At 37.2% G+C, this 25,746-nt stretch overlaps 1 protein-coding gene across 1 annotated transcript in view; it reads left to right on the top strand.

The window, feature by feature from the left end:
* MALRD1 (MAM and LDL receptor class A domain containing 1) overlaps window positions 1-25,746 on the top strand; it is a 287,732-nt gene that overhangs the window by 74,247 nt on the left and 187,739 nt on the right. The window contains exons 18-20 of the mRNA XM_026843695.1: window positions 8,882-8,969; window positions 13,006-13,182; window positions 15,620-15,797. Coding sequence (XP_026699496.1) covers window positions 8,882-8,969; window positions 13,006-13,182; window positions 15,620-15,797 — 443 coding nt within the window. The remainder of the gene's footprint in view (window positions 1-8,881; window positions 8,970-13,005; window positions 13,183-15,619; window positions 15,798-25,746) is intronic.

The following is a 25,746-nucleotide window of genomic DNA, read 5'->3' on the forward strand; positions in this document are numbered from 1 at the left end:
CCTTTTTTTTTTTTTTTTTTTTTTCCCTTTAAATGTTACCACATGCTTCTGTTGCTTCTTACTCCTCCACTTCTACTCCAAATACATGATTCTCCATATATGGCTGCAGCCATATTTGCTGCAGCTTGATAGCTGTCTTTCTGGACATTTTTCTGTTATTTTTCTTCATCTCTGATCTGTGTGTTGGCATCTTTCATCCCTGATACCTGCTTGAATGTTGCATGTTACTCTTTAGTTTCACATTTACATTGTGCTATTAATTTCTGATCTGATTATAGTCATCATTCCCATTTTTATTTTCACTGTGACAATGTCAAGTCCATGGTTGCTGTTTGACCTATACCATTTGGTATGCAGTTGTCCCAGAGCAATTGTTTATTAATTGAGTAATGCAGCGGGCGGAGGAAGCAAGCAGCCAATTCAATGTGAATGATAGAGCAAGCTTCAACTTTATTGATAGAAATCACACCTTATATAAGCAATCTACAACACAATACTTGCAACTCTATTGGATACATTTAAGAAACTATAATATAATAAACTTATAATATCTCAGCCACTGGGTACATCTAAAAGGTCACATTATAATATCCCAGCCCCATGTGGCATCTCTGGTATGCATAAACATCTTTCTTGCTGTGAACCTGCTTCTCTCCCAGGGTTGTTTCCCTTCACCCCCCAAGGTCATAATGCGCCCCCAACTTATCTCTGTGTTCTCACAACAATCCTCGCTAGCACAACTGAGCCTTGGGTCTTCATCCTTGTTTACATAACTGTACCCTGGGTTCTTTCCTTTGTTTACCTCAGGTGGCTGGGACTGACTTCTGCAGGGAGCTATGGCCGACCAGCTCCTGCAGGGAGCTATGGCCTTGCTCTCTGCAAGCCGTTCTCCAACAGACTAATAGATTAATATTGTCAGGGAAGTGTTTACCCACATTTTTTAATCCTTCATTGATCATAGAATTATAGAATCATAGAATGGTTTGGGTTGGAAGGGACCTTAAAGACCATCTAGTTCCACCCCCCTGCCATGGGCAGGGACACCTTCCACTAGCCCAGGTTGCTCAAAGCCCCGTCCAGCCTGGCCTTGAACACTGCCAGGGAGGGGGCAGCCACAGCTCCTCTGGGCAACCTGTGCCAGTGTCTCACCACCCTCACAGGAAAGATTACATCTAATCTAAACATTACCCTCACAGGAAAGATTACATCTAATCTAAAACCTTCATTCAGTTTAAAACCATTGTCCCTTGTCCTGCCTGTCATTACAGGCCTTGGTAAAAAGTCTCTCTCCATCTTTCTTATAAGTGCCCTTTAAATATTGAAAGGCTGTTATAAGGTCTCCCTGGAACCTTTTCTTCTCCAGGCTGAACAACCCCACCTATCTCAGCCTTTCTTCACAGAAGAGGCATTCCAGTCCCTTGATCATCCTTGTGGCTCTCCTCTGAACCTGCTCCAACAGCTCCATGTCTTTCTTATCTTGGGGGCCCTAGAGCTGGATGCAGTACTCCAGGTGGGGTCTCACCAGAGTGATTAGAGGGGCAGAATCATCTCCGTTGACTTGCTGGCCACCCTTTTTCTTATACCGCCCAGGGTATAGCCTACATATCTCTGTAGGCTAGTTAAAAGAAAAAATGCACCCAAACCCAAAAGGGTCGGTGTGATACTGATATTTAACTCTCAGGTCTTCTTAGAAAGTGTCCTGGCATGGTTACAGGATATCTGGGAACTGTGCCAGAGGATGTTGATGTCAGGTCAAATCATGTGGATTACTTCATGTCTGTACTGTTGAAGTATCAATGCCTTTTAGTATGACAGATCTAATACTGACACTTCTATGACCTAGGCTTCTGTACCATGTCCCATCCTCATGACCAAGATCAAAGACTTGGAGGGTTGTAGTGTGCCAGGAACAAACGCTGACATATCTCATGTCTATACTTCATGCAGAACTTGTGTAGACTCTAGTTTGGACAATTTGTGCTCAGGTTTCTTCTCCAGTCCACAAGCTGTGTGAAAAAATATGCATGTAGAGTGGACAATGAAGGAACCGGGACACTTGTGAAAAAGAGTAAAAAACAACCATAAGACCTGTGGTTGATGGTGAAATTTGTGTTTATAGTGAAGGCTGTTCAGTACCTACAGTATGAAGTGAAATACAGAGAACTTACATCTTGAAAATGTGTGTGGTGAAATGCAGTATATTTGAAAGGCAAAAAGTAGTGTGATTTTTTAAAAAAATCATTTCTAAACATCAGTAATGCCATTTTTGTCAAGAGGATTTCAGAGCATAGAAAACGGTGTGGAAAGAAGGAAATCATATGAGAAGCCAGGAAAATCTATTGATTTAACCCCACTGACCAGCACTCTCTGGGACTGTCCATCCAGCCAATGCTTGATCCAGCAGACTGTACGTTCATCCAGGCCGTGGACAGCCAGTTTTACTATGAGAATTCTGTGGGGAACTGTGTCAAATGTTTTTTGAAAATCCAGGTAGACAATATGGACAGCTTTTCACTCATCCAATAGTCGGGTCATCTTGCCATAGAAGGAGATCAGGTTTGTCAAGCAGGACCTGCCTTTCATAAACCCATGCTGACTAGTCCTCATCCCCTGGTTTCCATTATAGGACTTTTAATGGCACTCAAGATGATCTGCTCCATAATCTTCCCTGGTACTGAGGTCGCACTGACAGGTCTATAGTTTCCCGGATCCTCCTTTCTGCCTCTCTTGTAAATGGGTTTCACATTTGCCACCCTCCAGTCCAATGGGACCTCCCCAGTTAATTTCAGGTAAATCATGGAATGTGGCTTGGTGAGCACAACTGCCAGCTCTCTCAGCACCCTTGGGTGTAACCCATCTGGTCCCACAGACTTGTGTGCATCCAAGTGGTGCAGCAGGTCTCTGACCACCTCCTCTTCAACTGTGCTGACCTCAGTCTGCTTCCCCTCCCCATCTCCCAGCTCCTGAGGCTGGGTGTCAGGGAACAGCCAGTCCCACTGCTAAAGACTGAGGCAAAGGAGGCATTGAGCACCTCAGCCTTTTCCTCATTCTTTGTTACTATGTTCCCCTCTGCATCCAGTAAAGGAGGGAGATTTTCCCTAATCCTTCTTTTCCAGTTAATGAATTTATAGAAACATTTTTATTATCCTTAACAGCTGTAGCCAAGTTGAGCTCTAGCTGTGCTTTGGCTCTCCTAATGTTCTCCCTGCAAAACTTCACTACATCTTTACAGTTTTCATGAGAGACCTTCCCCCTCTTCCAAAGGGCATAGACTCTCCTTTTGTTCTTGAGATCTGGCTAAAGGTCCCTGTTTAGCCAGGCTGGTCTCCTTCCCTGCCTGCTTGTTTTTCGACATGTGGGAACAGCCTGCTCCTGTTTCTTTAAGACTTCTCTCTTGAAGTATGACCAGCCTTCCTGGACTCCCATATCCTTCAAGGCAGCCTCCCAAGGGATTTTGTTAATCAGTCTTTTGAACAGGTCAAAGTTTGCCCTCCGGAAGTCTAAGGTGGCAGTTTTACTAACCCCTCTCTTTGTTTCTCCAAGGATTGAAAATTCAAGCATCTCATGATTGCTACACCCTAGACAGCATTCAACCTCTGCTTCCCCCACAAGCTCTTCCCCTCTACAGCTACCTGAAAGGAGGTTGCAGAGAGCTGGGGATGAGTCTCTTCAACCAAGTAATAAGTGATAGGACAAGAGGGAATGGCCTCAAGTTGCACCAGGGAAGGTTTAGACTGGATATTAGGAAGCATTTCTTTCCAGAAGGGGTTGTTAGGCATTGGAATGGGCTGCCCAGGGAGGTGGTGGAGTCCCCATCCCTGGAGGTGTTTAAGAGTAGGATGGACATAGCGCTGAGGGGTATGCTGTAGTTGAGAATGGTCATTGTTAGGTTAATGGTTGGACTACATGGACTTTAAGGTCTTTTCCAACCTAGATGATGCTGTGATTCTGTAAATTGGATTAAATATAGTTTTATCATTATAATTACTAGATAGAAGTTTCCCAAGTGGGCAGGCTAACCATGTTGTATTATAAAGCTAGGATCTCAGAAATTTTTAGGCACTAATTATATAATGCTTCTGCTGTAATTCTTCCAACATTAATATTATGAAGTGAAAACAGGATCTTTTCTCTTGAGTGAAGTTTTCTGACCTTAATACAGCAAAATACTGGCTTCCAGAATATGTAAACAGTTATTAATATTATGCTTGTCAGCAGTCTCACTGACATTAGTGAAGAGTCTGAAACAAGATAGAAGTGCAATTCTTCCCTGTGCTTCAGATAAATGCGTGGAAAAACATCATAAATCAGAATGAGGGTTCACAAACTTAAAGAAAAGTGTGATAAAGTGCTTTACAGAAGTAGAACTAGTGTTTTTTAATATCTTGTAAAACATCAAATATTTGACACAAGATTTTTTATATTTTATGTGTATAACCTTAAGTTGATTGTTAAGAATTCATTTGGACATCTGTGTGAAAGGACTTAATTTCAACTTTTGAAGTCTTGAGACATTAACTGCTAATGCATTTCTGATGGACACAAAAGGAAGGGGCTGATGGACTTTGAAGACAGGCAGTGGAATCTCAAGCTTTTCTCTGTGTATCATTGAAATTTTCTGGTGACCTAATGTTGATAAGCTTTCCAGTAGCTGATGGGCTGTCTCCACTTTTGCTTGCTTTTGGGGGAAGAAGGCCTCCACACTATGAGTAGCAGCCCTGGTTGCCTAGTCATTCCCCCCAGGAGGGGGAAAGCTGGAATATGGTCTGGCACCCCTTCTGCCAGTGCATCCTGTTTCTTTTCCCATCAGAAACCATGGTGCAGAAGGTACAGACGAAAAGTTCAGTCCCATGTAGTCAGAATGCAACTATTGGACACCTAGACAAGAGAATTTGGAAATGATCTCTGGTCCTACAGTGCATACTCCTTTGATGGCAGCTCAGGAAGATGAGAAACAAAACCAAGGAGGAATAAACTATTATGTTTGGGCTCACTTATCAAAGAAGACAATAAATCTTATTTGACATGAACTAATAATTCAATACTTCAATATTAAATTTAAACTTTTAAGATTTTTTAATATTTTTTTATGAAAAAAAAAACTTTTCTTGGTAAACAGTTTCCCTTTTTTATTTACTTCTTGAGATATCATTATAGGAATATATATTAATGTGTTCTGAAAAAAATCATTGTACAGTTCAGACTTGTGCTGTGATTGTTGGATGAACATACAAAGGAGTTTTGAATCAAGAAATTTGGATACATCTTTCATGCAATTCATGTTTCTATGGCTTTCCCTTTACCTGTAATTACAAAAGTTCCATTGTCTCTAAGAAATTGGTTACTTTTTTGGATGAAAAATTATGAGACATTTTCTTTTATTTATTCCTAGCATTAAAACGTAGGAGTAGTTTAGTTCAGAGATATGCAGTTAAATATCTCTTACTTTCAATCCTGCATTTGCTTTCAGTAAGATATGACAAAAGGTTCTGATGACAAAGTGTTCTGTCAGTTATTTGTACTATTATCCACTTGTGTGGTTGTTCTTTCCTCTTCAAACCAAATCACATGGTTTCTTGTCAGAAATAATCATAGCAAACCTCATCAAGATTAGCATGCTCTAACTACTAGTAAAATCACTAAGTAACACAGCTGACACTTTCTGTGACAAACCTGAGATATTGTTTGGCTATATTACTAGGTAACTACATCAGGACTAATGTTGCTATTCACTAGACAATCAGAAATCTTCAGAATTTTGAATTCCTCACAGTTTTTGAAATTAATTCCATTCTAGATTAAACTATGGTTGTATGGATATTAAGATTTTATTTTGCTAACTTCAGTGGAAATTGGTTAGTGACAAAAACGAGCATTACTGTAAAAATGGAACATTTTACAGAACAGTATTACCCATTGTAGTTTCTCTATTAACACTAGTCATAATGTTCCTTCACCCTTTGAAAAATTTTGTTCAAAATCTTAAGGGATCAATCCTTTTTTGTATACAGCGTGCCATTCTAATACATTCTGCTTCTCATGGCAGCTTTTCCCCCTGTTTTTAATGTAACATACTTTTTTCTACCTTTATACCTTTCATTGAGACTGGATCTCTAGAGATCTGAAAACTGGAGAAACTGGGAACTATTTATCCTCATTCAAATAACAAATGAGATGTGAAATGAGCTTCATGGTAGATGAATTCCCTGGAGATTGTTTAACAATAGCTTATGAAGTTTGCAGAATTTCAGCTAACAAATTAATTTAAGCAATCAGTGTTTAACCAGACTAAGTTCTATACTGCATAACTCATAAATTGTTCCTATTTTAAGTCTTAAGTCTATATGTACACCTCTGTTACATTTTCTGTGTTACTTACTGAGTTTGTGCTATATGGCAGTGTTAAATTTCTCAAGTACATAAATAAAAATTAAAAAATTTAATTTGGGTGGGCAGATTTTAAGTAATACAATTATAATCATCATCCTAACAATAAAGAGGTATTCTGAATTGAATTATCCCTGCAGAAATGTATCCTGCCACTTCTATCTTTGGATATTTTTATTCCCTTAATAAAAATATTCCTTCTTAAGGTTCAAGAGTGCAACCTCTTCCAGGAAAAGATTGGTGGAAGATGGTATGTAAGGATGGCCTCACACCATGTGAATGTTATGGCTGGGGAAATGGGCACAGGGAGCTATGGGGAGAGAAGCCCCTCAACCTACTGGTCATTCATCAGAGCACAATACAATTCCACAAAAAAATAGTCTAATTTTGAGGGGATTTAGGTTTGTCGTTGAAATAACTAAGCTGAGTTAACAAACCCTCTGCTTCTTTGCCTGAATATTAGCTCATTTATGAGTAATGAATTATGAGTTGTTAATCATTCATGTTTTGAAAACAAGGTCAAGATTTTATTTAAACTGCTGTGTGTTTGCCAGTTAAAATTACACTGAAAGGAATTTTGTCATTTTGGAATAATATTTTTTTCTGCATGGCATTTTGGAATAATAGATGTCATGATTTGTCCCGTTTCTAAGCAATTATTGGACTGGTACCAATACTGTAGCGTTGCCTCCATTTTAACCTAAACGGGAAAGAAAAGACTAGGATAATATTGTAAAAATTATCTGTGGATATTCTCAGAGGAAAAGAAGAATCCCAAACAGAGATGAGAACAGTAAGAAGCAGTGCTGTCATTTACTGTTGTCATTCACATTAGATAAACTTTATGCTAAAATAACCCATCTTCAGCATATCCATAGTAAGAGACATATATCCATCTTTTAGCATACTCATTTATTTTGCCTAATGTAAATGAAGCATAATCTTTTTTATTTATTTATGCTGATGATGCCAGAATCAGTAATAAATCTGCTATTCACATGAAACTTCAGAATAGCAGAAACAAATTTGTCAGTGTTAACATATTAATACTGATATTATTCTCTTAGTTTTACAGTGTTAAGGCCATTCCTTACACTTTTAAAATATTTTTTTCTCATGTTACATGTTCATAAATTTAAAGTGACTTATAAAAGCTCTGCGTACGTACCAGGTGAACAATATTTCTTAGCGTGTAGATGAATTCTCATTTCTCTCAAGGTGAGAATTTTGTTTAATACACAACACTGATTTCTAAAACTGGAAGTCCTTTACAGGACTTCATTTACTATAGGACAAAAGAAATACTGAAATGTAAAATGCAAGCATATATTTTTTTTTAATTCCCTTTGATGTGAGGACATTTCCAAAATATCAATGATATTTGATCAAAAGAATCACTTCTACACAGTAGTGCCTTGTATATTTGAGTTTGGAGCAGTGCTTCATTACTTATAAAAATAAGCTTTCTTTGCAAATAAAATTGCAAATAATAAAATTACAACAAAAATATTAGAAATCACAGTACTTTGACAGAGTATTGCTGTATTTTCGTTGCTATTTATACTTCATTCCTTTGTAGGAATTGTCTGTTGAACTGAGGAACAAACAGTGGAAAATGTATTTGAAATTTTATTCAGCATTCCAGAATATTCTGAAAGCTTGAATGTGTGTGTGTCTGTAAGATGTGACTTAAGTATTAAAAGAAAAAGAGGCAAAGAAATAATTTAACACATGAACTCTGTTGGATCACCAAAATATTTTTATTTTTAAATGTATGATTTGAGGAGGCTTTATTTTTTTATGAATAGGGATTTATAAAATTAGTTAAATTAAGAAAATTCTTACTAAATCTTTCCCTTATCACTTGCTTGGATTTTTACCATTCAGCAACAGTCAGAAGAAAAAAGGCTTATTCAATCATCCAGAGAGTATTTCACAAATACTAATCTCTCCCATTCCTTGGCAGTAGACAATAATGAGAAAGTAAGCCTATACAGCATTGGCAACTCTGATGAAATAGTAGACTATTTTTCTGCAAAAGATTTCACAGCACATCTCTAACCTGCTTAACTGTTTTCATCACAGTGGGATTTGTATAAGGGTATATAATTTATTCACAAGAATGTTATTATAATTAATCATGATTAATGTTATTACAATAAGTACCAAAGGAGCTAATCATAATATGTCACTTATGATAATGTCTTGCCATCATTTTATATCACAATGATGTTTCAGTGGATTTACATGATTGTGAAGCCAACCATACTTTTATGGTTCACTGTGATTAATGTGACCACCAGTGAAAGCTGATAATATTTAGTCTCTTTTGTAAAGTGTCACTAAATAGAATATAACCCCTAGAACAAATTTAATCGCATTTTAAGTGTGAAACATGGTAAATGACTCTTCTAACACTGGATATTAAATATTTAATGAGAAGTGGAAGTCTACTATACAATGAAAAATGCTTTTGTAATTTTTGTTTCCCTAGATCTTGGTGAAAGGTATCGTAGGAGATGGTTTCACTGGAGACATTGGACTTGATGACATGTCTTTTCTAGGCTGTACTCTTTACAGTGGTAAGAACAGAGTGCAACTGCCTGTCTAGCTGTGAGATGATCCTTTACTGTAATTTGTAAATATTGCTACTAAAAAATAAAAACTAGATCAAACTGTGAGAGATGTCTGACAAGGACATCCAGACTTGTTTCCCTGCTTCCCCCACCCTCACATCCAGGCATCAGCACAAAATAGTTTCTGCTGTGTACATAAGGTCCAAAAGAGACCCTCAGTAAGAAATGTGCAGCTTCCAAACTTGGAGATCTTGATTTCTAGTAGGAAAAAGAAACTTACCTGGGGGTAAACAGAGATTTTATTCAGCAAATTAGTTTGATACAGCTTTCTGTCTCTCCCCAATAATTCTTAATGTTTTTGCTGTGACGATTGTTTTCATGTTACACAACACACAGAGTTCAGATGATAGACCAGTTGTCCTTAGAAGTCATTACTACCTAGGGATAGTACAATATCAACAAAATTGTAAAATATTATATCCCAAAATACACTGGTATTCACACAGAATCATCTATGTTGGAAAGGACCCTGGAGATCATCTAGTCCAACCGTTCTCCTAGCACAGTTCCCACCTACAGCATAGCCTTAAGCTCTAAATCGACCCAACTCTTAAACACCTCCAGGGATGGGGACGCCACTACTGCCCTGGGCAGCCCATTCCAACGCCTAACAACCCCTTCTGGAAAGAAATGCTTCCTAATATACAGACTAAACCTTCTTTGGCGCAACTTGAGGCCATTCCCTCTTGTCCTATCACTTATTACTCGGTTCAAGAGACTCATCCCCAGCTCTCTGCACCCTCCTTTCAGGGAGCTGTAGAGGGCGATGAGGTCTCCCCTCAGCCTCCTCTTCTCCAGACTAAACACCCCCAGTTCCCTCAGCCGCTCCCCGTACGACCTGTGCTCCAGACCCTGCACCAGCTTCATTGCCCTTCTCTGGACACGCTCGAGTCATTCAATGTCCTTTTTGTAGTGAGGGGCCCAAAACTGAACACAGGAATCGAGGTGCGGCCTCACCAGTGCCGAGTACAGGGGTCAGATCCCTTCCCTGTCCCTGCTGGCCACGCTATTGCTGACACAAGCCAGGATGCCATTGGCCTTCTTGTCCCCCTGGGCACACTGCTGGCTCCTGTTCAGCTGGCTGTCAATCAACCCCCCCAGGTCCCTCTCTGACTGGCAGCTCTCCAGCCACGCCTCCTCAAGCCTGCATCACTGCTGGGGGTTGTTGTGGCCCAAAATTCCAGACCTGTCACTTCATTACAGAAGAGATTTTAGGAGAACTAGTGTTAGTTGCAGCAGGCATTACCATGTTATATATGGTGTGTCATTTGATATAGTCATAACAGGGCTGTAGAATAGCAAACAATTTTAAAACAGTGTCTATGTATTAATATCCTAACGTTATCTCTAAAACACCCTAGTGCAGATGTATTTTATTCTGCTACTCCAAAAAATTCTTATAGATATAATTAGGTCTACTAGGAATATCAAATGTATATGACATGTTTCTTCTCCAGATAATTATCTCATATTTCTACAAGTTTATAGAATGTATAAAATTTATTATAACATTTTGAATATAAAGTTTTTTGTAAATAATCAGTTAATATACAATGCCTTATATTTGAGGAAGAAAACATTAAAAGAACTAATCAGAAAATCCATATATATTTTCAAATTAGATGTGAAAAAAAAAAAGTTTTAAAAATAAAGAAGAAAGTCGGAAAGTACAGAGGGTCAGGGCTCCAAAGTAAGAAAAAGATCCCTCATTTTGTGTGAAAACATGAAGCAAAAATGATCAAGTATAATGGTGAAAAACTCAGAATAGGAAAGAGTTCTTGTGTTCTGTACATTATTAAAACGTTTTTAGTATTAGACATTCATAGAATCATAGGATGGTTTGAGTTGGAAGGGACCTTATAGATCATCTCGTTCCACCCCCCTGCCATGGTCAGGGACACCTTCCACTAGCCCAGGTTGCTCAAAGCCCCGTCCAGCCTGGCCTTGAACACTGCCAGGGAGGGGGCAGCCACAGCTGCTCTGGGCAACCTGTGACAGTGTCTTACCACCCTCACAGGGAAGAATTTCTTCCTTCTATCTAATCTAAATCTATCTTCTTTTATTTAAAAACCATTACCCATCATCCTATGACTACACTCCCTGATGAAGAGACACTCATCTTTCCTGTAGACTCACTTTAAGTACTGGAAGGCTGCTGTCAAGTCTCCCCAGAGCCTTGTCTCCTCTAAGCTGAGCAATCCCAGCTCTCTCAGCCTGTGCTCATTCGGGAGGTGCTCCAGTGCCCTGATCATCTTCATGGCCTCCTATGGTCTCATTCGAGCAGTTCCATGGCCGCCTTTTGTTGGGGGTCACAGAGCTGGATGTATTACACCAGGTGGGGTCTCATTAGAGGGGAGTAGATGGGGAGAATCACCTGCTGGCCACACTTCTCTTGATGCAGCCCAGGATACAGTTGGCTTCCTGGGCTGCGAGTACACATTGCTGGCTCATAATCAGTTTTCCATCCACTCCCAAGTTCTTCTCTGCAGAGCTGCTCTCATTCCACTCATTGCCCAGCCTGTATTTGTGTTTGGGATTGCCTCGACCCATGTGCAGGACCTTGAACTTGGCCTTGTTGAACTTAATTAAGTTTGCACAGGCCCACCTCCCAACCTGTCAAGGTCCCTCTGAATGCCATCCTCCAGGGTCCTGCTATATTCCTTCACACCATAAAAAAATACCAACAACCAGAAGAGAATCAATAAGGTTTGAATGCCCTAACCAAAGGCTATTCAATGATGCTTGCTCTGTATAAAATCGTACTTCATAAATTAAAGAAACTAAATTATTTCAAAACAGAAAAAAGAGCAGATTCTCCTTTATTTTCCGGTGTCTGGAAGGTTATGGTATTAAAAAATTTCTTCTGTTCCAGTGGATTAGGAGCAGAGACCTGAATGTGGCATTTATATTTAAAATGTTCTTGACCAATAAGGTCCTTGGTGTTATTATGAGTTGTAGATACATTTATTGTATCTTGCAATTATTCCTTCAAAATGTTTCTCCCAGTAAGTATTTTATTTGAATCTTAGGATATTGATGTCATAGATGTGCTTTCTACAGATGTACTTTCTCCCTTATGAAACCGAAATGGTTCCTGCCTATGGAGTATTTATTATCAGTCTTAGTCCTCCAGGCCTCAGGGGAAAAAAAAAGAATAAATCTTTGTAGTCCCAGAGATATTTTATACAGAATGTCCTCACATGTAGTTTTTAATTAATTCAGGTATATTGCTCAGGAGAATTGTGCACTAGAGCTAAGAATTTCATTAATGATTAAATTTAAAGAAGGAGTTATATAATGAAAATTCTTTTTATGGACAATAATAGCAAGGGTTTTCAGGAAATTAGAGTAAGCCTGAAGAGAGGTGCATAGTAAAGAATAGGAGGAAAGGCAAAGACAATTGCTTTGAAATAAGTGGTAATGAGTTTGAATGAAACTTAAAGAAAGTGGTGAAACAAGATGATGACCTCAGAATAATTTTTCTAATGAGAGAAAAATATTTTTTTCAGTGATGGAATTAGAAGGTAAGAAGTTTACATAGTAATTTCCACAGTCACTTGCAGTAACAAGCGTGTGTTTAAAAAAAATGTTAAAAAGCCATTATCATTGGAATAATCTGTTAGCCTTGGTTCACAGGGAAATTAAGTTTTTGCGATTGTTCTGTCAGTCTTTGTGGAATTAGTTATTTGAAGTGACTCACTGTCTTAATCCATATTTGAAAGACAGGTAGGAGGTATAAATAAATTCCTGTAAGTGTCAAGGACTGTATAAATGGTGATTGGCTAGCATGATCACCCTAATGCTTTCCACTGTGGAAATGTTCAATTTGGTTCCTGCTGGGCAACATTTAAGTCATCCAGCTTGGCTGTCCAGGCAAAGCTATATCCTTGACAAAGTGTGGGATTGACAAGGGGAGAAACCATTACAAAACTAGAATGCCTTGGTCCCATCACTCAACATTTTTTTGGTTTGTTTTTCAAAGGAAGCTTGCCAACAATCTCTACAACTACTTCAGGAACTTCAGTTCCTCCCACACTTCCCATGAACAACTGCACAGAGAAGGAATTTGTCTGTAGAGCCTCTGGCCATTGCATCCAGATGATCCAGAAATGTGATTTTATACCTGACTGCTCTGATAAGTCTGATGAATCAGCTTGTGGTGAGTGTACTAAAGACTGTACTTTGCTACCCTATTAGTCTGCAGCTGTTAAACACATTGCTTTAACCACTCTGTATTTACCTTTGTAATTTGCTATTAGCACCTAGATGCTATTTTTAAGATGATTTTCCCCAGAAAAATAGCAACATTTTGCTCTTAGTGTAGGAATATGAGATGCTATGCACTTTCTGCCTTCTATGGGTTGAATCAGACTTGACATTCAAATTCAACTTATTACTGAAATGGGGATGAGGGAAGGAGGGATCCTCATTTCTCCAATGATTGTTATGTACAGATTTTAAGTTGCATAGTTTCTCAAATTAAATGACCTATGACATATTTAAATTTTTCAGATGTTCTCTAGTCCAGGCTGATAGAAAATAACCTTACAATCTCATGTTTGGGGTGCACATCTGGGAGACTTGGGTCCACTTCTTACCTACTTCAAAGAACACAGGTTTTGGTTTTTTTTTAATATAAAGTATTTTCAGCAGCAGCAGTGATTGTGAAATTAAGCCTAGTCCACACAGAAGTGAGTTCCAACCCTTTAAAATCCTAAAGCTCTGATGGCTACATGGGAACAGTGGAACTGGAACTGTGAATGGGGTCACCACATGTTCTCCATAGAGTTCTAAGACATTTGTTGATTGCTTCTGAGTTGCAGCAATTCACACTATAGCATTTTAGAAGAACCTGTCAATTAATTTGTTTGCCTTAAAGCATTTGAAAATACTACTGTACTGACACTGATTAGAGGGACAGACACCTCGAGACAGTGACCTCATTAATATTTGCAAGCTAACCTATTCTCACTGAAGATCAAAACTCTGCATTCAACTCATTCATAGGGAACTCAATCACCTCTCTCAGGGCTGAGAGTCAATGAGGAAAAGTAACATTAGACTCCTTCTGTCTATTTCTTATGGGGGAATAACTCTGGAAGGAATGAATCTGAGGTATAAATATCAATGGGTAATTTCTTATAATGTGAAAAACCACCAAATTCTGCACTGAAAAATAAATGCAGAGTCCATTGGATAGAACCTTTTTTCCCCCCTCAGAAAACATTGTCTTACAAAACATCCTTTCCTTCTGAGAGAAATTAATACTGTGTAGAATACACCTTTACATATTTGCTCTGTCTGAAGTCTCCCATCGCAACAGCAGTCACAACAATTTATCACTCAAATGACAGTGCTGGAATAGGAGTTAAGTATGTCCTGACTCAGGGCAGAAATATGTTCTCAGGAAGGTGTTATCTCTCTCAGAGGTATTTGAAACATAATGTTTATAAAACATGTTAAGAAGGGGGAATAAACACTTCATACTATGCTACTTATCCTTCTCAGGAAACATCACAAATCTTTATATGGGTAACTCATGAGATCATACTGGCTGTGGTTTGCTTCCTTACTGGACATATACAAGCTAATAAATCAAAACTCACTCCCTCCCTAGTCTACCATTTTTAGTCTCCAAGGAAGGAAGCATCAGGCACATTCTTCTAACACACTATGATTTCTTGAAGTAGGAGTTACCTCAGCTAAGCTAGCATTTGAGCTTCATGGGTTAAAATAAATTCTTGTTTCCCTACACAATTCTCACAGCGGTTGCTTAGACTCGAGTACAATAATCTGTTTCAAAGTCCTGGCAAGTGACAAGACTCACCTTGGATTTCCTATACAAAATTTCTGCAAAATATTCAGGAAGATGTACTGGAGAATAAATATTCATCGCAGAAATGGAAAATAAGTGGGTTTCTTTCCCCTAAATATTCTTACAGGGGGATGCATTGCGAGGCAGGAATGGTAGTGAGCTCACTTTTCTTGTCCAGTTGCTCAGGAAGCAAAAACTGAGGCACAGGCAGCTGTATATTTATTTAGTAAGATAACACTTTGTTATTTGACACCAGTGTAAGTTATTATGTGTCTTTCAGGTATTGTGGAGACTGCTTGAAATATTAATTTATTTTTTTAGAGTTTTGATCATGGACTTTATACACAATGTGCAATGAGCTGCTGATGTCATCAGTCTACAGGACTGAAGAAAGAATTATGCCACAGCTGGTGGATTTGTGGCTGATGAATTTTACACACATTTCAGTGTATATCATGCAACAGATTATTAGAATGTCTTGAAAGCTGGTCAGAACACACAGGAAGATACATACTGAGGTGTTAAAGAATTGGTATACTCCCAAAATTAAAATTTACCTAATAGAAAATGAGATAGAAAGTATAATTGATATTATATCTATAGGGGAAAAATATGTATATATTATTATATGTAGAGAAAAAACATGTTAGTACTGTGTCAGTATTTGTCAACATTATCAATTGAATCCTTTTCATTGCCATGTTGTTCACTTTATCATAACATCAACTAATGATTTCCAGTTTTTATATAAACATGAAGTATTCATTTTTCCTCTCTAAAGTTATGGAAGTCTGTGACTTTGAAGATAAAAACCAGTGTGGATGGTATCAACCAGCCTCGGAACAGATGTCAGAAAATTATTCCATTCATACCGCAAACATTTTCAAGTGGGAACTTGGAAGAGGAGCAAATCTCTACCCTGGACAAGAAAATCACTGCCCGTTAATTGATCATACTATGTGAGTACAATTTTTCAGGTACTTGAATTTTTCTTGGACTGTGTGAGTTTGGCCAAGTATGGATTTTCAGCAGGGAAAAACTGCTCAGTTCCCAGTCTTGAAGCAGATTGCTGATTTATTAATGGCATGTAACCAGCTGGCAATCAGTGAAGTAGATATGCAGAATCAGTAGCATCAATACAACAGATGAATTAAAATACAAAATCTTAATAAAGAGATACAAATTTCTAAACGCCCTTCTATAAGTAATTTTGCAGTTTCAGTACCTGCCAATCCAGAGAAACGTGTGCACTCTCTCTCCCAGAGAACATGTGGGATACAAGCATGTTCACCCTTATGGGAAAGCAAGTTTGGAGACATGACTGCTCAAGCTTTATGTGTACACATGTCACTGCCTGCAGTCTGTTAATACATATGCCATAAGAAATCAATCCTCCTTGTAGCACTACAAACTCTCAGCCCACCAGCTGGACACTGGCTGTTCGCAGCATCCAGTGGTGACAATTCTCTGTCTGCTCTATGCAGCAGTTATGGCACCAACAAGATGACCTCTGGAATGTCAAAACCAAGTTTTGGCTGCTGCTGTTTCCACTCTATAATGTCTCCCCACTGTTACAAATTTTCATCCTACTTTTATACTTTTTTTTCAAGCTGACTTCTTCATTTGAAAGTTGTCTTTGCAATTCACTGTCTACTGTTTAATTTACTTGATGGTGGTTATCATCTTGATCAGTTTTGGGTGAATACCTTCACACAGATAGTGCACACTCAATTTCTACCTTACTAGATATTGTTATCCCAGCAGTTTTGCCCAAGGGTGGGCAGTAAATATTACCCCAACAATGGGCCTTGTGAATTCTGCTGTCATTTAGTAATTGACTTATACAATTCAAAACAATTGTAGTTAAATTCAGTTTAGTTGATATTTTACCATTTTTCTGATAAATTATATCACTTCATAGTAAAATGAAAAAATACTTCTGTTCTCTCAGTGAAGATTTCTAAATTAATTTTGGATTCTAGACAGATTTTTTTATGATAATTATGAGCTCCTCCCAAAGACTTTTCTTTGATTTGTGTCAAGGAGCAACAATTAGTTTTTTCTCTGGAGATTTGAGTTTACCTGTGTTGTTTGTTGTTTTGGTTTTTTGTTTTTTGTTGGGTTTTTTTTAAGCAAGAAATGAGATTTAAAAATGCATTAATGCAATTTATATTCCAGTTAAAAGTAACGGTTAAGATTTATTGAAATAAAATCCTTACATAAGATACATGCTAGCAAATGTATTAAGTACAAACAACTTTCAGTATCATACAACTTCAGTTCATCTAATAAGGAAATTGCTGTACAGCATCATTCTTCTGAACAGAAAAATACTTGCCTAGTTCTACTGATAGGCATGTTTAGTTTTTGTGACAATAGTCCACAGAGCGCAAAAATTTACTTTAAAACCACTCCAACAGAACCTCTGCTATATTGCTACTAGTTTAAAATAAGATTATATTGCATTTACTCAGCCTGAGAGTATTTCTATCACCATAAAAGAATCAGCTGAATGTTAGTTTCACTGCATACTTCATTAAAATCACTGTTTTTACTAAAAAAGAAAAACCACAAAAAATCTTCATTCAAGAATAGCAGACAAGAATTACAGTGCTACATAATTGTTTCAAGATCTTTACATTATGTATATAAAGTGTATTCTATAAAAAAGAATAACTCTTTATGATAAATTGGCTGTCAAATCTATCATTGGCTGCTATTTAATTGTTATATATCAGCCAATACCAGCACTGTATGTGTACTTAGTAAATCTTTTCACAGCCTTTCCAGTACAGATTTGCATTGACACAGTGATACATGAAATTGTATTACTGTTTCTCAATGTATTTTCAGGGTTTAATGCAACTAACAGTATACTGGAAAAGACTGATGAAAAGAGAAAGTAAATGATCCATAGAGACTGCAGTTTTCAGGCAACACTGAAATGTATTGCCGTTGTGATATTTCATGAGGTGTAATTTGGTTGTATTGTTTCCCCATTCCCTTTGTTTATTGGCCTATAGAAGAGAACGGGAGCATGATGTTTCCAAAATACAGCAGGAGATGCAGAGCAGCAGTTTTGTTGAATTAAAACTCTGCAACATTTTGTTTTATTTTCTCATCCATTTTCCCCAAATTTCCAAGGAGTTAGATGAGAGAAACTGTAATCCTGTAATCCTGTGTGTTTGCTTATTAAAATAAAACATGCAGGGTTATGTATAGAAATGCTTAGATGCATTCTGATTCAAGAACGTGCAGTTTTCAATGAGTACTTTCAGCAGAAATACCTGTGAATAGTTGGAGATTCAAACCGTCTAATTCCCACAGAATATGTATTTGGGCTAGCCACATGTAGGCTGATGAATTGCAAGGTGGAGGTGTGTCTTTGAAGCTGTAATTACACCAGTTAAGCAAAAGTAATGACTTCAGAAATGGAGGACGGAACAGCTTTTATGTGTGAATATGAGCCCAAGGCTGGAGGAATGGAAGCTGTTACAGCAGCCTGACAGTCCTTGGCTTGAGCTGCAGAAAGGTTGGCACAAGTTTTGCAAAGAACTAGGTGACATTAGCATTGTGCTCTGAAAAGACCATTATGTGTATATGAATGTAGAGCTCTCATGGCATCTTTCTACACTTAGCAAATGGGAGTTCTCTATTGCAGTTGTTTCTAAATGGTATAATAATGAAAGTGTCAATTTGTGTAGGCTTAAACAAATGTACAGAATAGACACCAGCAAATGGATAACTCCATAAATTTATTTCTATTTTAGAGAAAATGGCTAGTGATGTAGCAAATTCTTTGGCATTATTAATGATATTTGGGTACAACTGTTATTTGAAAACTTTGTAAGCACTTAATTGATATGATAATTCATGCCCAAATCTGTCATCAAAACTAATGAATCAAAACAAAAAAAGATGTGGAACTAAAATTCTAAGATCAGATGATAATTATTCCTGTATAAATAGCTCCCTTGATAACCATATGTTTAACACATCTGTCTTGCTTTTGTGTCTGCTTTTCTGATAATTGTTAATGGAATTTAGCATAGGAAAAATTAAAGGCTTTTAGTAATATCCTTAAATTCATCAGTTTTTTTCAGCAGACAATAAATATTTTAAGGTTAAGAGCCCAAGAACTTCAAATTAGGTGAAAAAAGTTGTAATCCCACAGGACACTACTCATGAAATACTGGAAAGGAGAAAGCTGAATTTAACTCCTTGAACGCACATATTTTTTGCATACTGCATTTCAGTTAGCTGATATAAACCAAAACACAAAACCATTTCTATTATACTGCATGTACAAATGACCCTTGTTCAGTGCCATTGAGCATGACAGAGAGAGATAATAAAAGAAACACTGAAATCTACATTGAAATGCATTTTTGATTCCATGGTAAATACTAGGTAGTCTCCAAAATAGTTAAATCCATTTAAGGAACAGCTTGTGTGAAGGGGGTCAGAGACTTGATCAGCTATGACCTGGAAAGTGTTTTGCAAGGAATGTTGAGACAGTCTTATATGAACAAAGCTTTATCTGGACCATCCATAGCTGGATACATTGACTCTAAAGGTAAGATTTTACCTTTGTAAAATAAATAAATATATAAATAAAAGGACTTAGAGGGAAAACTGTTTCCAGTGGCCAGACAGGAAGAGAAGCAACAGGCTGTTTCACAGGTGAGGATCTCCAGTACAACATATTACTCCGTGTAACTCTTTTTCCATAGCAGCTATATAGTTTTCATCTGGACTGAATGGTCTCAGGATTTGTGAGGTGCAAGGGAATGAAACAACCCCTAAGAACAACAAAGGAAAAATCATTGCTGCAGGAGCCTCCTAGTGCCTAGGTGGAAAGGTGCACAATTGTAAGTCAAAGGCAAACTGCAGAGTAGCAAATGGAAGGATGAGAGGAGCCAAGGGCACCGCTCCTCCAGTCACTGCAGTAGCTACCTCGTGCTACCAAAAAGACAGCTGGAGCTCTCCGTCTGCCTGACACTCTCAGCACAGCAGATAGTTCCTTGACTGTTGTAGATATTTCCTTATGTTGTCTTCCTACTAGCTTCAAGGCAGTACTTCACTCTCCATCCAACCACCTTCTTGGTTTGAGAAGTGCTTTATATCCCAAAGCAAAGGTTTGAAAATACTTTTCTGATATTGGGATAGCTTTATCCATGTCATGTTTAGATATAGGCCTTGAGACACTTGTGTACTATATGCAGATATCTCATTCAAAGGCTAGAAGATGTCTTCTTGGATTATCCTACATCTGACTCTAAAGGGCATGTACTCTCTTATGGAGACAGTATCTTCTCTAGAGTCACTTGCTATGTGGGTGTTACAGGAAGATGCTTACAGTTAGCCCAGCAGATATTTAAAGCATGTATTCTCTTATAAAAATGATTCTGCAAAATATTTTTCTAAAACCAGAAAGTTAGCCTTTCTATCTACCCAGGAAGATCAAAGTAATGTATAGCTATTTTTATATTTATTATTATATTTCTATTGATACAAATAATTAAATACCTGTTGAAAGTCTTGACTAGGTCATTCATAAAAAATAAAAATATCTGTGACAATTTATAATCCTTTTTTCTTGAATTAAGATTTTTTCAGAGAATAAGAATTCAGATAATCAAGGTTCAGAAAACAAGTTTTCCTCTGCAGTCTTCTTTGAACAAGGTGCCTCTTAACATATGCTTGTTCTCTAAGTGGTTGTGAAATATGGACTAATTTGTGTTAGTAGTTCATTAAAGTATTAACAAAGCATCACAGATAATCAAATGTTTTACTGTGCACACTAGTAAATATCCAGGGTGACTATAAGGCAAGAATCAAGTCCATAGATGTTAGACATCTGATACTAAGTAAAAATGTAGTTACTAGGAGTCTTGTACAGTAACATACAGTTTTATACTGAACTGTAACGCAGTAAATTCCTAATTAAAACTAACGCCCATTGTGATTAGAAATTTTGCTGGCTTTTTCACCTCAAGCTTGGTTATTTAAGAAGGAAACTCATTACTCTTGTTTCCTTTTGCCTTCAACCTCACTAAATTTATGGAGATATGACAATGCTAATGAGATGTGGCAGATTCAGATGAGCCATGGAAACACCATGAATTATTCTCAACCCTGTGTCAGTCAGAAGCCATCGGACTAAAATCTCCAATGGAGAAAATCCAACTAACAGCCACTGACTGTTGTGTTATGATCAAAACATGAAATCTTTCATCTCTGATGCCATTTGCTTTGTGTGGTGCTTGGTATGCTGCAATGCTTTTAAGTGCCATTGATAAATCCTGAGAGAGTTTGAAGAGAAATTCTCTGAGATAATGATGCTGACAGAACAAAGAAAAAAAATAAGATTAGACTGGTTAATAACATATGAATCTGTGCTCTACTGTTCAACTACAAAGTTTGATTTGTTTGCAGTTAAGTTTGCTAGGCTTTAGCCTTCAATATGAGTTGTTCTGTTATTTTAACCTTTTGATATTTTAAGGTATCCTCAAACCAGTGATATAGTTTCTGCTCTTGAAGGATCCAGCACTTTCTACAGATTTAAAAAGATATCTGTGCACTTTTGAACGTACCTACAGCTCAGAGGTGTAGAGATTTGCAAAATTTGCAAATGAACAATCCATAAAGACACATCTGTATGTAAAGAAGTGAGCAATTATCATGTTTTGTCTGAGCAAGAAATCTGTTTTTTTAAAACATTTGTTGCTACTTCCAAAATGTTTTGCTCAGTTAGTGAGAGAAAGAAAATGGGATTTGGAATGTTTCATCAGACTGTGGTTCATTAGCATTGTGCACTTTCCTCTGAGTATAAACTGTGTGTCAGTGCTGCAGTTCAGGTGTGATTAGAGCTGATGTCGATATGTACTGGACATGTATTGGGTCTGTCTGAGCCGGAATTGGTTTTCCCCTACAGCAGCCCTCACGGTGCTGTGGTTTATGCTGGGAGCTGGCAGGGTGTTGGTAGCACCCTGGTGTTGTGGCTGCCGCTGAGTAGTGCTTACACAGCACCAAGGCTCTTTCCAACATTTTCTCACCCCAGTGGGATGGGGTGGGGGAAAGATCTTTGGAGGAGACACAGCCAGGACAGCTGACCCCAACTGACCAAAGAGATATTCCAGACCATATGACGTCGGCTCAAGTATAGAGCTGGGAATATGGAGGAAGGGGGTGGGGTCACCCTCGGTCCTCCGAGGCAACTGCTACGTGTATCAGAGCCCTGCTTCCTGAGAAGGCCCAACATCACCTCTTCATCTCTTCATGGGAAGTAGAGAATAAAACTGGTTGGTTTTTTTTTTTTTTGTGGGTTTTCTGTTGTTGTTGTTTTTTGTGTTTTTTTTTTTTCTTCCATGTGCAGACCTTTGCTTCACTTTGCTTATATTTAAACTGCTTTTGTTTTACCCACAAGGGTTTTTTTTGTTTTGTTTGTTTGTTTTTCCTATCTTATTTTCTTTCCCCTCTTTGCCCTGTTGAGAAAAAAGGGGAAAGAGGGGGAAGTAATAGAGTGACTTGGTGGGTACCTGGCATTAGCCAAGGTCAAACCACCACACTGCTCCAGCCCAATTTTAGCTACTGCTTGTTCTCATTGCTGTGGTATGGGAGTGTGGCGCTCTGCATGGTACACAAAATTGTCCTGAAGTGCTAAGCAAAGACTTGGGTGGTTACACCTCACTCATCTCTACTCTGCTGTGATTGCACTATATCTCTGAAGCACTGGATTTATGTTGATGTGCACCAATTTTCCAGTCTGTTCTCCACTGAAGTCTGCATAATCATTTGTATTCTTTTCCCCATAGATGAATGATACTGCCAGATGAATCTACAAGAAGTAATTAAGATCAGTTTATAAAATTTTGCTTTCTCTCAAAAAGCCTTGTTCAGAATATACTCCAGACAGCATATATGTGCTTTCTGTTTTAAATTTCTTTATCAAAACTGTTATAAAGGAAATTTCTGCCTCTCTTGAACTTTTAGCAAATGATATATTCATCAACAGAACAATTAAATTACCATATACCTTTTTTTCCCCTGAATTTCTTTAAAAACAAATTTCTAAATTTTTATCATGTAATCAGAATCTCTACTTTGTAGAGATAATCCCAAAAGCAGCTTAAAAGTATTTACAATGTATGGAATAATTTTTAAAGGATTGATGGACATCAACACAAAGATGTCTGCATTATTCCAACCAAAACGATAAAAAAAGCTCCTGAGAGAAAACACCTTCCTGAAGGCACAAACCAAGCCTCATTACAATACACCACAAGAAATGCTTAGCATCAATTCCGTGTTTGTCATTTTATATGGATGGGTATCTGAAGAGTTCAATGTACCTCGCTACTGTATATTTATATTGGACTTGCTGTCTCATTCTGTTTAGGCTGTGCTGACTCCTGTTCTTTAAGTAGGAATTACTTGAAGACACTAAAATTAAAGACAATGCTTTTAAATCAGCTTTTTAAATATGGATAGTACAAATGATACCTGAGAGAATTATAGTTAGTTACACATGTAGAAGTGGAGGAAAAGTATGAAATTAATGTGATGTTTTTATACACTATAGGTGTGTTCTCAATAGTGTTACTTTAGACAAATATGTGTGTATATCTGAGAACTTTGTTAACAGTGAAGTGAAACACATTAAGTCACATAAGGTCCACAGCTGTCTCTAAGAAGATGCTTATGGTACTCTTAAAGACAATGGAAAATGAAAGGATGGGGATACTTCAACCTTGTAAACAGGAGTTTATTTAGCAGGTTACAGGGTATCTATCTATCACAGGCTCTGATGGGTATTGTGCTTCTGTATGTGCAATTCTTGTGATTCTTGAGTTGAATGGGTGTAGATTTCATGAGAATAAAGACTTGAGGGCATCTAGATAAATCAGATAACAATAAACAATAAAAACTGATTTATTTTTTATATATTTGTAGAATTATTAATTCACATACTTTCATCCTCCCCAACTTTAAAAGCACTTTCTGGAAATATCTAATATACTTCCTCATTACACCCAGTAAAAAAAAGTTAGTTACTTGTGGCTGCAGTACAGTCTGAGAAGAATCCCACTGCAACATTGTGCAGTTTCTCCAACATCCTCTTGTCTCTTTAGAACTGGGACCGTAAATTGAATTTTGAATATCAGATTACTCCAGCAGCACTTATAAGAAACTAGTCACCTTCAGTAATGAAGTCTGGAGTCTTATCAGACTTCAGGTTATTATCTCTTGACTTTGTCATAATCCATTTTTTAGTGTCTGCTTACATTGTTAGTGACAAATTTCAGATAAATATGTATGAAAAAATCTGGAAGCACACACAGCCATCACAGTAATATAGATAATACACATTAGTATCACCTAAAGCAATACATTGATTAAAAACTAAACACTAAAGACTGTACATTTAGTATTTTTATAAGAGAAATCTCTGTGTTGTGTGTTTAATGAAACTGAAGCAAATATAATAATTCTTTTTTAGGAAAAGTTTGGAGTTGAAAAGTGCTGAAAAAGTTATTCTAAGTTTTGCCCCATCCACTTGGAGAGCAGAAGTATTCATATTGCTTGTGTGTTCAACTTAAATATGTAGCTGTGAAATACTAGTTACTTTTAAGAATAAGCTAATGGTCACAAACTATTTGCAGGATGCTGTCAAATAACTAGTCCATTTCAAGTAATTGTAATTCAGTCAAACCTAATTTTGTATGAGAAAAAGAGAATGTACACAAAGTATTTTTTAGCTCACTAAATTAGGATGCCAGAGCACGGGATTAATCTCATAATGAAAACAGATTAAACTGTGAAGAATTTAGTCATTGTGTGTGGGCAAAACTTTACTAGCATGATTTCTTCCTGGAATTCATACCGATTATGTAAACAAGGTATCAAAGTTGTACTCAAAGCTTTATGTGGTATGCTTGTATATTATGGTCAAAGATAGCAAGTTTCTTTCAGAATTTTGACTCTTAGAGTGTGATAATAGATATAACACACTTTGATTTAGTGCAAGAATTTCTTCTCACATTTGTGGTGATTTTGTCTGGAGCCCCTTTCTAATCTCAGTGTCCAATTACAGGTCTCAGTATGTGGCTAGTGCTTTGGCATGTTGGATATATTTCTTATTGACATCCACCAATTTTCAGACTGTGGTCTGTAAACACAACTAGAGGATGGCTTCTACAACAGGAAATAGCTCTATTATATCTTTTCAGAAAGCAATATTCCAAAAACTTTACATCTATTTTGTTATGGCATGGCAATCATATTACTTTTTTGATTCTGAGTATATTATGTATGTTAAATGTTAATGAAGGTGGGAGGTTATTAGATAAAAACTATTTTTCAGATCATGGTAAAAGGACTTACTCTTTTCAGAAGTACCACTGTTTGAAATTAAATTTATCACATATTGCTCTAAGTGAAGGTCTGCATTCCTGACTACTGTTTGTTTTCAATTAGTTTTTTAATTTTTCTGAAATGCTTACAGAAATGCTTAAATTTAATTGAAGAAAAGTCTTTTTTTCTTCTTTCTAGTTGTTAAATACAGATTTGAGTTACTGACTATTTTGAACCTATGAATATTTAATTGGTTAGAAGTTCTCAGTGGAGAAAATCTTTCTCTGATACATAGTGGAATTAATTAGGTTATTGGAATTCTTATTGTTCTTTAAGACTACTGAAAGTTACATATTTTATGACATGTTAATTTTGCATATAGATTCTTTTTCTGCAATAATATCCTCACAGCTGCAATCCTTTATTCAGGAAAGAACCCTGTTGAAGCCAATGGATATGCATAAGGCAAGACAGGGCCCGTTAAAGATCTGTTCATATGTTCATATAATAGGCCATCCTATATTATCTACAGAAGAATAAGTAGTCAAGCTA

Source organism: Athene cunicularia (genome assembly GCF_003259725.1).
Source record: "Athene cunicularia isolate RWA chromosome 2 unlocalized genomic scaffold, athCun1 chr2_part1, whole genome shotgun sequence".
Lineage (NCBI taxonomy): Eukaryota > Metazoa > Chordata > Aves > Strigiformes > Strigidae > Athene > Athene cunicularia.